This window comes from Triplophysa rosa, unplaced genomic scaffold, assembly GCF_024868665.1.
Source record: "Triplophysa rosa unplaced genomic scaffold, Trosa_1v2 scaffold152_ERROPOS834286, whole genome shotgun sequence".
In the NCBI taxonomy this organism is placed as follows: domain Eukaryota; kingdom Metazoa; phylum Chordata; class Actinopteri; order Cypriniformes; family Nemacheilidae; genus Triplophysa; species Triplophysa rosa.
The window spans coordinates 1-17,681 of NW_026634156.1; the positions used below are offsets into that span (position 1 = coordinate 1).

At 38.5% G+C, this 17,681-nt stretch overlaps 1 protein-coding gene across 2 annotated transcripts; it reads right to left on the bottom strand.

Moving 5' to 3' along the window:
* Positions 1-5,292: 5,292 nt before the first annotated feature.
* Positions 5,293-15,613, bottom strand: LOC130549705 (lymphocyte antigen 75-like). 2 transcript variants are annotated; one of them, XM_057327006.1, is made up of 15 exons: positions 15,528-15,613; positions 15,090-15,452; positions 14,692-15,015; positions 13,112-13,468; positions 12,708-13,034; positions 12,121-12,471; positions 11,696-12,025; positions 11,026-11,376; positions 10,628-10,951; positions 9,048-9,404; positions 8,644-8,970; positions 8,171-8,518; positions 7,743-8,078; positions 7,471-7,589; positions 5,293-6,298 (listed from the first exon to the last, which is right to left on the bottom strand). In XM_057327006.1, exons 1-15 carry the CDS (start codon positions 15,595-15,597, stop codon positions 6,269-6,271), a joined length of 4,314 nt encoding a protein of 1,437 aa, XP_057182989.1. In that variant the 5' UTR covers positions 15,598-15,613; the 3' UTR covers positions 5,293-6,268. The 2 variants fall into 2 exon arrangements, with proteins under 2 accessions (XP_057182989.1, XP_057182988.1); XM_057327005.1 differs by lacking the exon at positions 5,293-6,298 and having other exon boundaries at positions 6,725-7,589; positions 11,696-12,022.
* Positions 15,614-17,681: the final 2,068 nt, after the last annotated feature.

The following is a 17,681-nucleotide window of genomic DNA, read 5'->3' on the forward strand; positions in this document are numbered from 1 at the left end:
TTGCACACACAAGGAATTTTCTTTGGTGTTGGAAGCTTCTAGTACAGACATTCAACACAATGACAATACAATATAATACGATTTACAGTCTAAAAGATTCTGAAGCTTCTAGTACAGACATTCAACACAATGACAATACAATATAATACGATTTACAGTCTAAAAGATTCTAAATTGTGCATATATAAAATAAAGACTATTTTACAGAAAATGGGGGGTAATAACATATGAGACATTGTACAGGGTAGTAAATAGTAGAATATACATATTAACAGATTGTATGTTGTGCAAATGGATAATTTAGTAAGTAGAGGTAGTGTTATATACATGTATACATAAGATGTAGATATAATAAGGCACTATAGTGCACACTATAGGAGTAGTGGAAGTGGAATATTGCTCTTAAGGAGCAGTTATGTGTTTAGGAGGGAGATTGCCTGGGAAGAAGCTGCTTCTGTGTCTGGAAGTCCTGGTGTTTGGTGCTCTAAAGCGCCGGCCAGAGGGGCAGATCAAAGAGTTTGTGTGCTGGGTGTGTGGAGTCAATGATGATTTTTCTTGCCCTGTTTTTCACTCTGGAATCGTACAGGTCCTGAAGTGTGGGCAGAGGAGCACCAATAATTTTCTCAGCACTACGAACTGTCCGTTGTAGTCTTCGTAGGTCTGATTTGGTGGCCGAGCCATACCAAACAGTAATTGAAGTGCACAGAACAGATTCGATGACCACTGAGTAGAACTGGGTCAGTAGCTCCTGTGGTAGGTTGAACTTCCTCAATTGACGGAGGAAGTATAACCTCTGCTGGGCCTTCTTTACANAAATGTTATGTTTAGTGTAGTTAGTTTGTTCTTGTAATACTCTTGTTTTACCCCCTCGTGGGTTTTTGTTTTGTGTGTTTTATTATTTATTAAAAGTCTATGTTAACCCCTTACCCGCTGTCTGCATCTGGGTCCTCTGTTCTTGTATCTTTGTGTCTCACCCGAGAATCGTGACAGAATGAACCAGCCATTCTGGACCCAGCAGACAGAGGGATCTCAGCGGGAGGGGTCGATGCCGCCGGACTCCCTTCCAGGGCTTGAAGCCGCCGGACTCCCTTTGAGGGTAGAGGCCGCTGGGCTCCCGTCCACAGTCGGGACCGCTGGACTCCCTTCCAGGGTCGAGACTGCCGGAACCCCATCCAGGATCGAGACCGCAGGGCTCCCTTCCAGGGTTGAGGTCGTCGGGTTCCACTCCAGGGTCGAGACCGCCGGTGTCCTGTTCCCGCCACAGATCCCTGCCGGCATCCCAGCTGGTACCCAGGCCTTTCGAAGTCGACACCCTATCTGTTTATGTGTTGTTCCTGTCATTGTTTGCTGCCCAGCTGCCAGAGAGCGCTGCCCAGCCGTTGGAGAATGCTGCCCAGCCACCGACTTCCCGCCCCGTCTCGTCGACATCCAGACCTGCCCAGGCGTTGATAGCCGGCCTCCCAGCCGGCCTTCCAGCCGGCGCTATGTCCAGTCCAGCCGGCCTTCCAGCCGGCGCCATGTACTGTCCAGCTGGCCTTCGAGCCGGCGCCATGTCTTTGTTTGAACTTTTTTCTATGCATCACGTTTTTGGTCATGTTTTGTATGGTTATGGTTTGTTTTGTCACAGTCTGTCTAGTCCTGTTTATTCCTTGAGGAGCATCAGGATGCTGCTCCTTAAGGAGGGGCTTCTGTCATGGTTCTGCCCCATCTTATCTTGCTTTTCTTGTTCTTGTGGCAGAGCCATGACAGAACCTCTTGTTTTATGTGGAGAGAGGCGTTTTGACCCTGTTGGTCTTCCACTCTCCGGTGTTGCGTCTCTGTTCCCGCCCTTTCATCTCCTCGTTATTGATTGTTAATTAGTTCATGCCCCACACCTGTTCCCTCTTGATTTATCCCCTTTATAATGCCCTTGTGTCTTCTGTCTTGTGCTGGTTCATTGTGCTGTGTCGTGTTAGTATAGTTTAGTCTTTTGTAATATGTAGTAAATGTTATGTTTAGTGTAGTTAGTTTGTTCTTGTAATACTCTTGTTTTACCCCCTCGTGGGTTTTTGTTTTGTGTGTTTTATTATTTATTAAAAATCCATGTTAACCCCTTACCCACTGCCTGCGTCTGGGTCCTCTGTTCTTGTATCTTTGTGTCTCACCCGAGAATCGTAACAGCTGTTGTCTTTGGAATGCTAAAATGATTCAGTTAACGTCTCGTGTGTATTACTCTGCAGGTTTTAACCATACCACCACTTAAAATGTTAAGGCTGAGATTAAAGTGCCTATAGTGTGGTATGTAATGTGTATTTAAATTAATGTTGACATCAGGTCATTGTCTGTAGGATGATAACATGCTAAATACTGTATAATGTAGACAAGGACTTGTTGTATGTCAGGTTGTCTTATTATAATACTTGTTGTTACTGCAATGTCCACAAGTCATATCATCTGAAATCCTGAAACCATTTGAGGTGCTCTGGTTCTTGAACACGTGTTATTTTATTTTCAATGTGATCTACTTCCTGTCCTGCAGGGCAAGAAACAGAACTGCTTTTGTATTAAACTGGAGTCTGCAGTTTTGATAATAGGAAATAACATCTGCTATCTTGCTCAGGGCTCTCGGCAACAGTCATTTGTTTTCATCATTCTTCATCAAACTAATATTGCCACCCAACAATTCAAAGGCCACAGAAAAGAACTATTCGCGGAGTAGGAAATTAAAAATGTTTTTTATGCATACAGTTATTCAGCATCCCACTGTTCCGAAACAGAACTCGGTGAGACAAATGCAGCAGGATGAAATCATTTGCTTTTAAAGCTTGAATGTACAATGAGTTTTCAATATTCCTGCAATAAACTGACTTTATAAAAACAAAAGGGCAGTGAAGCAGACAATCTGTTTATATCTGGAGGACATTGAGTTGAGGGTCATACCTTGCTTAAAGAAAAGTTCAGACAGCAGCAGCTCTTGGTCTTCACAGCAAAGAAGCGACCATGCATAGTCGACCATGTCAAATCGCAGCTTTGATAGACTTTGTGCCAGTAGAATTTCAATTGTATAATTTCTTCAAAAACCGTTTTAGTGCAACTTTCCGATTTTCTACCAAGTGGGAACGAGCTGTTATGAAATAGGATTAGTATTAGAGACAATTTCTCTGACAAAGCCATCCACTCTCCTGTTCTCTCGGACTTGGCACTACCACTGCCGAGGCTCATATAGACCAATGTGATAAAGAGCTCTCCAGCTTGACTGCGTTTGTTCTTCACTCCACAGGCAAACGTAAGGAGCTCTCTAAAGGTCATTTTATCGACTGAACTGCATTTTGAAACTGAAAACAACAAACAAGTAAGGTAGAAACAATGTAGCCTTTAAAAGCTTTGTAGGAAATATTCCTATGGCTTCTCCATGAATGTGTTGTGTGTTAACCGTTTATCATATTTCCAACAAACCAGTCAATACAAGGATTACTAATTTCAACACCAAGCACAGTCTAAAGGTTTGAATTATCTTATGTGTGTATGTGTTGAGTCATGAAGAAAATGATATGTTCTAAAACACTGACTAATTCATAAAGTATATGTTCATCACATCATTATTTATTTATTTTGCTGTGCACTCTTATCAGTTGTTTTGTTTGTGCTCATTTGTCATTTGTGCTCATATTGCTGTTAGAGGTCTATCTTCACAAGATACACAGCTGTTGCTGTTTATCTCTGCACCTGATGATAAGCCAATCAGATCAATGGATGAATAAAACTGCATGCGGATGATGCAGGAATCCGATTTAGGCTTTGACCTGATTGCTCATCAGTGATAGGATTTAATGAGGTGTCAGAAATGTGTTGGTTTATTTCAATGATGTTTGTTTACTAGACAGCAATTTGAGCATTGCAGCTGTTCTGAAGTCATGTGCAGGAGAAAATACACAAACATGTGGACAAATATCAAAATATATCCTAAAATACATGTAAATCATGTTGTTCAAACATGAATATGAAATTGTTGTCGTTGCAGTATTCAATATCTGAAATATCTAGAAATAGTATCCCCAATTATAGTTCACCCAAAAATTATTATTGATATTTTGAAGAAAGTTGGTAACCAAACAGCACAGGCCCCAATTTACTTTTATTGTATGGACACGAAACCAATGCAAGTGAATGGGGGCTGGTTAACAACATTCTTCAAAATATTTTGTGTGTGTTCTGAGGAATAAAGAAAGTCTTACAAGTTTGAAATGATAAGAGGGTTATGTAGAGAATCTAGCATAAGCCAAATGGTCGGAGTCATTGAAAAAAGAGCCATCAACCCCCACTCCCTTTTGTCGTGGTTTCTTTTGCTATCATCATCAAAAGACCATAGCAAAAACCTGGCTCCAGGGGTCTGGTTTTAGAGTTTTGATAACGTTTTGTCTCTCTGTTGGATATGTACTTCAAAGCATTGGTGAGAAGTCTCTGTCTCATCTCTAACTTAACATCTGAGGCTAACCAGAGAAATGTCCCTGACAATAGGAACTTATGTGATTAAACTGTCCTTTTCTATACATATATCTAACTATCTAGGTTGTGTGTTGGCGCTCATGCCATTTTAAATAGTCTGTCACAGTTAGATATACAAGTTTAATTCAGGCTTTGTTTGTATGCGTTCCATCTGAAGGAATCATGACTTGTTGCAATTCAAACCTGTCCATTTTTGATATCTAAATGTTTGTCTTTACAATTCCTCATTGTATAGTATATACATTGTGTGACCATAGAACACTTTCTTTTCATTATGTTATAATTGGGAATGATATTTTGTAAAGTTGCCAGGAAGTCATAAAGATGCAAATTAGCTGTTGAGTGGACAAAGAACCTCTTCCCTGCTCAACTCTGATTGGTCGATTCAAACTCAGGTGGGCATGCCCTCTCATGAGGTTAAATATTGAGCCTGCTCTGAAAACTCTCTCTTGTCTTGTCGTCCTCTCTTCTCTTCTGGCTTCGTCTCCTCCTCCGGTCTCTTCGGAGACTGCCCTTCCCCCCCCTGGGGAAAGGGATGGAACAATGGACTTCTACTGCCACGTGGTTAAGCCATGCGGGCCGATCACGAGGCCCGCAACTTTCGGCAGGCCTTGCCTTCTGAAACCTTTTGAACAATTCCATCTCTACACTCGCATACGGTTATCGGTCCAGCACAGAGCTTGCAAGTATCCGTTTCTATTTATAGAATAGCTGCGTTAAGTCTGTGCCTCTTTATTAAAGATGATTTTTATTAAAAAGCACAAATACTCATTTATTTGTGCTTTTTTACATTTCTTCATGGATTTATTTTTGTATTTATTTATGTTTAATATTGTCAATTTTGGCATTCCATAATAATGACAATGAATAAAGTTTAATAAATTCAAAAAGTTGTTAAAACCTACAAAATATCTTATATAAATTGATGATGTCACGAACGAGGTGTGAGACACGGAGAGAGGACCCAAGTGCAGACAGGGTAAGGGGACTTTAATAAATAATAACAAGACGAAACAAAAACCCATGATGGAGCAAAACCAAAACACGGGTATACACAAAACCAGGTAAGGGGAAACACGTAATACCTGGTCACATTACAAAGCTACACATAACATATACATGGGGATACAAAAAACTAACTATACTAACAAAGACTCAAGACACGGACTCACCACACCGTCACACACGAGTGACAACAGAACAATGATCAGCACAGGACAGAAAACACAGGGACCTTATGAAGGGGGACAAAACAAGAGGGAACAGGTGTGGGGCATGAACTAATTAACAATCATAAGGAGGAGACGAAAGGGCGGGAACAGAGACGGAACACCGGAGAGTCGAAGGCCAACAGGGTCAAAAGGCTTCTCTCCACATAAAACAAGAGGTTCTGTCATGGTTCTGCCACTAGGTCAAGAAAAGCAAGACAAGGTGGGGCAGAACCATGACAGACGATTGTTATACATTTTATTTTACATCATTGCTATATAAATAAAGGTGCTACTAGTACTACTTTTGAAATATCTTTGAGAAATTAGGTTAAAAAAGATATTAGAAAATAGTCAAATACAATGAGCACAATTAAACAAGGCATACATGCGTACATTTTTAAAAGCACATTGATTGTTACTTGATTAATAAATGAATAAATACACAATTAATATATGTAAATAATGTACAAAAATAATTTCCATCACATGTACTATTTGAAATGGTTATACTTTCGGTTTCCAGGTGAAACACCTCTCCACCTTCATCCTTTCTCCAGCTCATTGCCTTACTACTATCCAGCCGCAATAATCTTTTCTCTTATCTGGAAGACCAGAAAGAACCGTAGAAAAGAAAAAAAAGTAACAATGTTTCAATTTTTAGGATTAGCTAAGAGCTCAAGTCTTGAGGCAAATTGCACACTCTTCTTCAAGACAACTCAACTCAACTTTATTTATATAGCGCTTTTACAATTTTCATTGTTACAAAGCAGCTGTACATGAGACATATTGACTATAAGCAAAATAATTTAAGTTGTACCTGAAGAAACAGGAAAAGGTTGAAAACACAGAAGACAGACATACCCACATACAAAACACTCCACACACACAATATGCACACGTACTAACACACATAGACATAGAGACACACACACACACACACAACACACACACACACACACACACACACACACACACACACACACACACACACACACACACACACACACACACACACGGATGCGCACGCACACAACACACACACACACACACATGTACGTACACAGACAAGTACGCACACACACACACACACACACACACACACGCTCAGTGAGAGCACACATTTAGGATAAAGGAGAGAGAAGCACAGGTCAAATATAACAGACTATAAATTCCTATATGCAATATTAATTAAGTAAAACTTTAAAATTCTAAAGCAACCCCCCCGGTCAGGCAGATGGCCAATATCTCTTATCAATATCTGGGCATGAACTGCATCCTACTCGCTGTGGTAACCTTGGAACAATGAGACAAGACTGGCTGAGAGTAGAGTACTGTTCTGTACTCTTTGATGCAACAAGTACATCAGTTGTGTTTTTGGTTCCGGTTGATCTAACTAATGCAGCCTAAACCCTCTGAAGATTTATATTATGCAAGAGTAGTGTATGCAAGATTAAAAAGATGCGTCTTTAGTCTAGATTTAAACTGACAGAGTGCAGTTTAAGACAAATATGTTATTCATTATTTTTATTTCATTGCCACAATATCAAATATATCAACTTCAAAGTTAAAAAATTGTATAGTTCTTACAACTATAATACCATTGTTATTTATTATAATTTAATTTTAATAAAGTTAATTATAATTATTTTAATTTTAACTTTTGAACTGAGAGGCCGCGTTCTATGCGTCTGTTTAGTTTTATATATACTTAGTGTATAATACATTAGATAATACATTATGTTTTATTGTGGATTGTGGATACTTTTTTACATACCTTATTTAAAATAGCTGTCTTCACCAAAGGCTCACCAGAACTGCATTTTTTAGCAGGGGATCGTAACACATCACAGGACAAAAGTAGTTTACCAATCTGCCTTTTAATTATATCGTCATCTAAAAACGAAAGCAAAATAAAAATGATCCTCAAACCAAAATATACAGAAACAATTCAATAATGCAGTGATTCATTATGTCAGGTCAAAGAATGTGTTTATTAGTACTGTAATTAAACTATGAATATAATAATTTCTGATATGATCAACATACCTCCGTAGCAGATAAAGGGGAACTTTTGGTCACAGCTGTCTTGAATCCATTTCCCAGAGCCAGTTGTTGACATGGCAACACAGTCACCAGACCCAGAACTCAGGGATGTGTATCCTGTCGCCCAGTATCTGAAATTAAAGAGACTCCATTGATCAGACCACTGCCAAGAGTCAAAGAACAGACCGATCCAGACCCATGGCCCATTTCCAACCACACTATACAGCTGCTTTTGCTCCTCAGGGCTGCTGATGGTGGCCAGATCAGTGTGATACTGTCTGCAGTAACTCTGAGCATCTGTCCAGTTTTTATACATCGATATCACAATGTTTCCTATACCTTGTTTTGAGAGATGCAAAATAAGAATACGATTTTAGCACTTTTTTTTTTAGCTCAACTGAATATTAACAATTGAAAAAAAGACTGCTCACCATTATAGCACACAAAGAATAACTGGTTTGAGCATGAATAATCATTCCAAAATCCATTGGCGAAAAAGACACATGCTGCATCACCATTAGGTTCTCTTGACTGCCATCCACTGTACTGCTTAAGAGTGTCATCACCTGAAGACCAGCGCCATCGACTCTGTGTCGCCCTCTTCAGTCCAATCCACAATGACCCGCTATACCAAGACTTCACTGTTTTTAACATCCTGTTCACATCATTCATAGAGTCTACAGTAGCCAGATCAGTAAACCTCACTCTGCAGTAACTCTGAGCTTCTGACCAAGACATTTTTTTATTTACATAGAGATAATGACGATGAAGTTTGGGCCCTGTGGCAGAAGAAAATAATATATTTTCATTGCTAATTCAGAGATATAGTGTGAATACTGTACAATAAATATCTTTCTAATACAATAAAAACTTGAGATTTATTCCCAAGTAAAAATAAACTCACGTCCATAGCAGATAAAAGGACGCTGATGATCACAGCTGTATTGAGTCCATTTCCCAGAGTCAGTTGTGGACATGGCAACACAGTCACCAGATGCTGATGGTTGTCCTGCTGCCCAGTTTCTAAAGAAGAGACTCCATTGATCAGACCACCGCCAAGAGTCCAAGAACAGACCGATCCAGACCCATGAGCCATATCCAGCAAGATTATACAGCTGTTGTTGCGCCTCAGGGCTGCTGACGGTGGCCAGATCAGTGTGATACTGTCTGCAGTAACTCTGAGCATCTCTCCAGTTTTTAGAACTGTTTACCATGATGTACTCACTACTTTCTATTGACAAATGGAAAAAATCAGATTTTCTTTTTCTAAATGGCACATTCTTAAATTAAGACGAATACAAAACTCACCATTGCAACACACAAAAGGAAGATTAGAGTTACACGGCATATCATGCCAAGCCCCATTATAGCTAAACACACAAAATTCACTTAATGGTTGATTTGGCTGTGTTGGGTCCCAGTTACTGTACTGGGAGATTGTGTTTTCTCCATTAGACCAACCCCAACGATGCTGTCCCCCTCTCTTCAGTCCAATCCACACTGATCCACTGTATCCATCATTCACTTTATTCATCGTCCTGTTCACATCATTCATAGAGTCTACAGTAGCCAGATCAGTGAAACTCTCTCTACAGTAACTCTGAGCTTCTGACCACGACATTCTGGTGTTTATGTAGTGATACGGTCGATAAAGAGGTTTGGGTCCTGTGGTAGAAAGAAAATGAACTGCATTGTATGGACATCTAATGAAGGTGAACAGAAAGTTTGGGTAACACTTTATTTGACGGGGTGTTCATAAGACTGACATGACACCTTCATAATCATGACATGACAAATGTCATGAATATGAAGGAGATTTTATGCATGTTTATGACAACTGTTATTAAGTGTCATTCGCTCATTTATGTCATTTTTAATACAAAGATGACATTGTTTGAGATGTCTTTGTTATGACAATTTGACATAAAGCAATACATCATAATCTGTCAGTGTCTTTGTCAGGACAACTTGACATTACCAAGACAACATAACCTGTCATAAACATGACATAGCAGAATAATAATCAAACTTAAGAAACTACGTAGCTTTATGGGTTAACATTACATAAAACTGTCATGTGGTTGGTTTTGACATGGGCTGTCATGAGGCCATTACATTCACATTTACATTTACGCATTTGGCAGATGCTTTTATCCAAAGCGACTTAAACTGTATTATATTATACATTTGTATCAGAGTACGTGCAATCCCTGGGATCGAACCCATGACTTTAGCATTGCTAGCACCATGCTCTAACCACTGAACTACTAATAATTTTCACTTTTATTACAATTTATTACACTTACAATTAAACATGTCATTAAAATGTCATTAAGGGTAAATAGTCTGTCAAACAGTTTTATAACAGCGACAAGTTTGATTATTATTCTGCTATGTCATGTTTATGACAGGTTATGTTGTCTTGGTAATGTCAAGTTGTCATGACAAACACACTGACAGATTATGATGTATTGCTTTATGTCAAGTTGTCATAACAAAGACATCTCAAACAATGTCATCTTTGCATTAAAAATGACATAAATGAGCGAATGACACTTAATGACAGTTGTCATAAACATGCATAAAATCTCCTTTATATTCATGACATTTGTCATGTCATGATTATGAAGGTGTCATGTCAGTCTTAAGAACACCCCGTCAAATAAAGTGTTACTGCATTATTTGCAGTATTCTGAAAAATTTTCCTTCCTGGTGTTGAGATTAACACAATAAATATCCTCTCCATTTAAACAGTACATTTAAAAGGATAAATTCACAGAAACTTTATTTATTATAAAATTATTATTATTAACTCATATAAAAAGGAAAACATTAGGGAACAATGTAGTTTTGATTGTTGTTTTATTCAGTTCGTTAAAGAAACTCACGTCCATGGCAGATAAAAGGACGCTGTAGATCACAGCTATCATGAGCCCAATTTCCAGAATCAGTTGTTGCCATGGCAACACAGTTTGCAGATGCTGAACTGTTGGATGGTTGTCCGGTTGTCCAATATCTGAAACTGAGACTCCAATGATCAGACCACTGCCAGGAGTGTAGAAACAGACCGATCCAGACTGATGATTCATCATTGATCAGACGCTGTTGTTCTGGACTGCTGACACTCGCCAAATCAGTGTGATGTCGTCTGCAGTAACTCTGAGCATCTCTCCAAGTCAGAGTCATATTAATAAAAATAAAACCAGCGGTGCCTGTTCAGAAGCATAAGGGTCAACGCTAAACCTTTGAAGTAAACAAAAAAACCTCAACAGATATGAGAACTCACCGTTGTAACACACAAAGGGCAATAAAGTCGAGCATGTTTTATCAAACCAACTTCCATTAGAACTCCCTACACACTCTCCATCAAAGTCTGGCTCCCCTGGTTTCCAGTTAATATACTGAGAGAGTGTGTTGTTCTCCATTGACCAGACCCATCGACTCTGTGTCGCCCTCTTCAGTCCAATCCACACTGATCCACTGTATCCATCATTCACTGTTTTCATCGTCCTGTTCACATCATTCGTAGAGTCTACAGTAGCCAGATCAGTGAACCTCACTCTGCAGTAACTCTGAGCATCTGACCACGACATACTTTTATTTATATAGTGATAATGTCGAAATAAAGGTTTGGGCCCTGCGCAGAACAGAAATGATCAACATTGTAAAGACAACTTACAGTAATAAGAGTGAACAAAAAACATAATTCTACTACTATATCTACTGGTATATAATGTAAACAATGTATATATTTTTTTATAGGACAGTGGAGAACAGACAGGAAATCATTGGATAGAGACAGTGGGAACAGCAAAAGATGCCTGAGATGGGAATCAAACTCATGTCGGGCCACAAGTGCACCGGCATTATAGCCTATATCGGTGTACTAATCACAGGACTATTGTCGATGAGGACTTCAGACTAAGATTTTCATTTAGTTTGTTAAAGAAACTCACATCCATGGCAGAAAAATGGACGTTTCAGATTACAGATGCCATGAGCCCATTTCCCAGGAGTTGCTGCTGACATGGCAACACAGTCACCAGATGCTGATGGTTGTCCTGCTGCCCAGTTTCTAAAGAAGAGACTCCATTGATCAGACCACTGCCAAGAGTCCAAGAACAGACCGATCCAGACCCATGAGCCATATCCAGCAAGATTATACAGCTGTTGTTGCGCCTCAGGGCTGCTGACGGTGGCCAGATCAGTGTGATACTGTCTGCAGTAACTCTGAGCATCTCTCCAGTTTTTTGGAGTCTGTATGAGGATGTTTCCAATAGTTTCTACTGAGACAAGCAAAACTAAAGTCAGGTCTCAGCACGTCTTTTCAGTTAAACTGAAAATTAAATTACTGGAATAAAAAAGAAAACCGATTACTTACCATTGTAGCACACAAAATTATAATTCGTGCTGCATGGAAGATCGTTCCAAGCTCCACTCTTAAGTTCGCCACATTCTCCATCACCAGAAGGTTGTCCTGTACCCCAGCCTCTGTACTGTGTGTAGGTGTCATCACCATTAGACCAACCCCAACATCTCTGTGTCCCCCTCTTCAGTCCAATCCACACTGATCCACTGTATCCATCCTTCACTGTATTTATCATCCTGTTCACATCATTCATAGTGTCTACAGTAGCCAGATCAGTAAAACTCACTCTACAGTAACTCTGAGCTTCTGACCATGACATTCTAGTGTTTATGTAGTAATACGGTCGATAAAGAGGTTTGGGCCCTGAGGAAGAAAGACAATGAACTTCAATGTGAAGACAATTAAAAACTAATTATTTGCAGTATTCAAATTTCATTCCTGAGGTTGATATATAATGCAATAAATATCCTCTTCAATTAAAGATTAAATTTTAATAAGACTGATTCCCATGTAAAGTTAAGAGAAACAAATAGAAGCATCAACATTAGGAACCCAAAGGAATTCTAACTGTTTCAAGTTAGTTTGTAAAAGAAACTCACGTCCATAGCAAAGAAAAGGACGGTGAAGATCACAGCTGTCCTGAATCCATTTCCCAGAGTCAATTGTGGACATGGCAACACAGTCACCAGATGCTGATGGTTGTCCTGCTGCCCAGTTTCTAAAGAAGAGACTCCATTGATCAGACCACCACCAAGAGTCCAAGAACAGACCAATCCAAACCCATCGCCCGCTTCCTACAACTGCACTTTGCTGGTTCTTCTCCTCAGGGCTGCTGACGGTGGCCAGATCAGTGTGATACTGTCTGCAGTAACTCTGAGCATCTCTCCAGTTTTTAGAACTGCTTACCATGATGTACCCACTACTTTCTATTGACAGATGGAAAAAATCAGCTCTTCTTTTTCTAAATGGCACATTCTTCAATTGAAACGAATACAAAACTCACCATTGTAACACACAAAAGTAAGATTAGAGTTACACGGCATATCATGCCAACCCCCATTAGTGCTAAACACACAAAATTCACTTAATGGTTGATTTGGCTGTGTTGGGTCCCAGTTACTGTACTGGGAGATTGTGTTTTCTCCATTAGACCAACCCCAACGATGCTGTCCCCCTCTCTTCAGTCCAATCCACACTGATCCACTGTATCCATCATTCACTTTATTCATCGTCCTGTTCACATCATTCATAGAGTCTACAGTAGCCAGATCAGTGAAACTCTCTCTACAGTAACTCTGAGCTTCTGACCACGACATTCTGGTGTTTATGTAGTGATACGGTCGATAAAGAGGTTTGGGTCCTGTGGTAGAAAGAAAATGAACTGCATTGTATGGACATCTAATGAAGGTGAACAGAAAGTTTGGGTAACACTTTATTTGACGGGGTGTTCATAAGACTGACATGACACCTTCATAATCATGACATGACAAATGTCATGAATATGAAGGAGATTTTATGCATGTTTATGACAACTGTTATTAAGTGTCATTCGCTCATTTATGTCATTTTTAATGCAAAGATGACATTGTTTGAGATGTCTTTGTTATGACAATTTGACATAAAGCAATACATCATAATCTGTCAGTGTCTTTGTCAGGACAACTTGACATTACCAAGACAACATAACCTGTCATAAACATGACATAGCAGAATAATAATCAAACTTAAGAAACTACGTAGCTTTATGGGTTAACATTACATAAAACTGTCATGTGGTTGGTTTTGACATGGGCTGTCATGAGGCCATTACATTCACATTTACATTTACGCATTTGGCAGATGCTTTTATCCAAAGCGACTTAAACTGTATTATATTATACATTTGTATCAGAGTACGTGCAATCCCTGGGATCGAACCCATGACTTTAGCATTGCTAGCACCATGCTCTAACCACTGAACTACTAATAATTTTCACTTTTATTACAATTTATTACACTTACAATTAAACATGTCATTAAAATGTCATTAAGGGTAAATAGTCTGTCAAACAGTTTTATAACAGCGACAAGTTTGATTATTATTCTGCTATGTCATGTTTATGACAGGTTATGTTGTCTTGGTAATGTCAAGTTGTCATGACAAACACACTGACAGATTATGATGTATTGCTTTATGTCAAGTTGTCATAACAAAGACATCTCAAACAATGTCATCTTTGCATTAAAAATGACATAAATGAGCGAATGACACTTAATGACAGTTGTCATAAACATGCATAAAATCTCCTTTATATTCATGACATTTGTCATGTCATGATTATGAAGGTGTCATGTCAGTCTTATGAACACCCCGTCAAATAAAGTGTTACTGCATTATTTGCAGTATTCTGAAAAATTTTCCTTCCTGGTGTTGAGATTAACACAATAAATATCCTCTCCATTTAAACAGTACATTTAAAAGGATAAATTCACAGAAACTTTATTTATTATAAAATTATTATTATTAACTCATATAAAAAGGAAAACATTAGGGAACAATGTAGTTTTGATTGTTGTTTTATTCAGTTCGTTAAAGAAACTCACGTCCATGGCAGATAAAAGGACGCTGTAGATCACAGCTATCATGAGCCCAATTTCCAGAATCAGTTGTTGCCATGGCAACACAGTTTGCAGATGCTGAACTGTTGGATGGTTGTCCGGTTGTCCAATATCTGAAACTGAGACTCCAATGATCAGACCACTGCCAGGAGTGTAGAAACAGACCGATCCAGACTGATGATTCATCATTGATCAGACGCTGTTGTTCTGGACTGCTGACACTCGCCAAATCAGTGTGATGTCGTCTGCAGTAACTCTGAGCATCTCTCCAAGTCAGAGTCATATTAATAAAAATAAAACCAGCGGTGCCTATTCAGAAGCATAAGGGTCAACGCTAAACCTTTGAAGTAAACAAAAAAACCTCAACAGATATGAGAACTCACCGTTGTAACACACAAAGGGCAATAAAGTCGAGCATGTTTTATCAAACCAACTTCCATTAGAACTCCCTACACACTCTCCATCAAAGTCTGGCTCCCCTGGTTTCCAGTTAATATACTGAGAGAGTGTGTTGTTCTCCATTGACCAGACCCATCGACTCTGTGTCGCCCTCTTCAGTCCAATCCACACTGATCCACTGTATCCTTCATTCACTGTATTCATCGTCCTATTCACATCATTCATAGAGTCTACAGTAGCCAGATCAGTAAACCTCGCTCTACAGTAACTCTGAGCATCTGACCATGACATGCTCTTATTAATGTAGTGATAATCTCGCCAAAGACCAAAAGCGCTGCAGAGAAGCCCTGTTTAAATGAACATGTTTAAATAAATGCACGTGCACTATACTTATGAAAACAGATTGAAATGACGACACCAACCTGACAGCAGAAGCAGCACAAACACACTCATGTCCATCACTGCTCTCACAGCTCCACTCTGCTCTTTCATCACTGTGTGCTGACCTGTTTTAATAAGAGCAACAGGAAGACCAGCACACAAATCAACCATTTTCATTTCCTGTATTACAATATTATACAATATTAGTATTGTCAAGGCGCGCTCATAAAATGTTCTTAAATATACTATAGACAGGAATACACTATTAGGGTCTTTCTTAACATTTTGAAAAGCATTGTGATTGTGAACATTGAAAATGCCATTATGCTTTACTGTCAATGCCAAAATGCACAAAATTAAAACATAAAGTGACACATTTTGTTTCTGAGCAGCTATTGACTCAATGGCTGCTTTTTAAATGGACAGTTTATCTAACAATAAACATTCTGTCATCATTTACTCATCCTCAAGTTGTTCCAAATCTGTAGAAATTTCTTTAATGAACACAGAGAAAGATAATTGGAAGAATGCTTGTAACCAAACAGTTCTTGGCCACCATTGACTCCCATAGTAGGAAAAATTACAATGGTAGTCAAAAGTGTCCCAGAACTGTTTGCTTTCTTACATTCTTCAAAATATCTTCTTTTGTGTTCAGCAGAACAAAGACAAAGCAGTTTTTCCTAATATGATAGTCAACGGTGCATTTTTCCAAATACCTTTCTCTGTGTTCATAGATTTGGAACAACTTGAGGGGGAGTTAATGCATATTTTTATTTTTGAGTGAACTGTTCCTTTAAGGGTGAGATTTAAAAACGAACTGAGTAATCCATGGCTATTGATCGTTCTTTTTCTTGAAAAATAGTAAATGCCATGGAGGAATAATTATTGAGTTTTGTTGAGGGGTGTAAAAATGACAATTTCACCAAAACATTGGGATCCAAATTACAGGAGGTTCAATTTTTTTTCCACACAGAGATTGTTGTTGACTTTAGAAATCCTTGTTGTTATATGCCAATGGCGAAAATTCAAATTGTCTTAAATATATTTTACTTTTCTTGTAGATTGTGATTCAATATTTCAGGTTCAGGGTAATTTTGATAAAATTGTTTACCCCATGTATTTTAGGTTATTTACAAAATAGTGGATAACTAAGTAAACATTTACTTGTGACATTCAAAGCTTTATTTTTGTAACACAAACAAACAAGGCACTGCCCAAGGCACTTTTACACAAAGGCATCTCTCGCAAAGAATATTAACATAAAGCTCTTAAATAATGCTCAGGGTATTATGCAAAAGATTTGTTTTATGGAAATAAGTTACCTGTTCATGGTAATGAGTCCCTTTTTGTTTATCACAAATAAAAGTCTGCATTGTTTCTTTTCCTCACTTCCTCAAACTATCACAGGATAAAAGAATGAAAGCAGACTAAACAAGGAGGAATGAATTAAAGGAAGATATTTTTTTGAAGATTGTAATACATTGCTCACTCAAAGAGATGCTTTTGCACAGTTGCATCTGTATTGTGTTGCAGTGCTGAAAATATTGTTGACACTTATACTTTTTTTTTCACATGTGTACATTTATAGTGGGCAGAAGGAGAAATTCCTGAAATTTCTGTTTTGGAAAAATAGGAGACAAATTACAGGATGCAGGAGCAGCAATTTTTTTAAAACAGAGATTGGTAGGTGTTTGTAGATTTGTAAAGTTTAGCAATCCTTGTCGCATTAATTGCCAATGGTGACAGTTCAAAAATGAGAAAAGGCACTTTTTTTGTACAAAAGCTTGTATGCACTCAAGAAGTTTAAAATACACTTTAAAATAAATTTTAGAGAGTAGATTTTATTTGGTCTTTATTTATCAGGCCCTGTACAATCCCAGAGATATGGGGATCTCAATGTGGCTCCATTTGCAAAGTTTAGAATTGCTCCTATTTTTAATGGTTAAAAACAAAATGGTGATCTGATACTTATTTGTCACGATTCGGGGTGAGAGACATGGATACATGGACAGAGGACCCAAATGCAGACAGCGGGTAAGGGGTTAACAAGACAGACTTTAATAATAACTAAAAATACAAAACCAAGACCCACGTGTGGGAACATAACAAAACATAGCAACACGGACAGGGACTAACTAGACTCGACATAATAACAACACTTGACAAAACCACAATAAACTAACTACATAACGAGA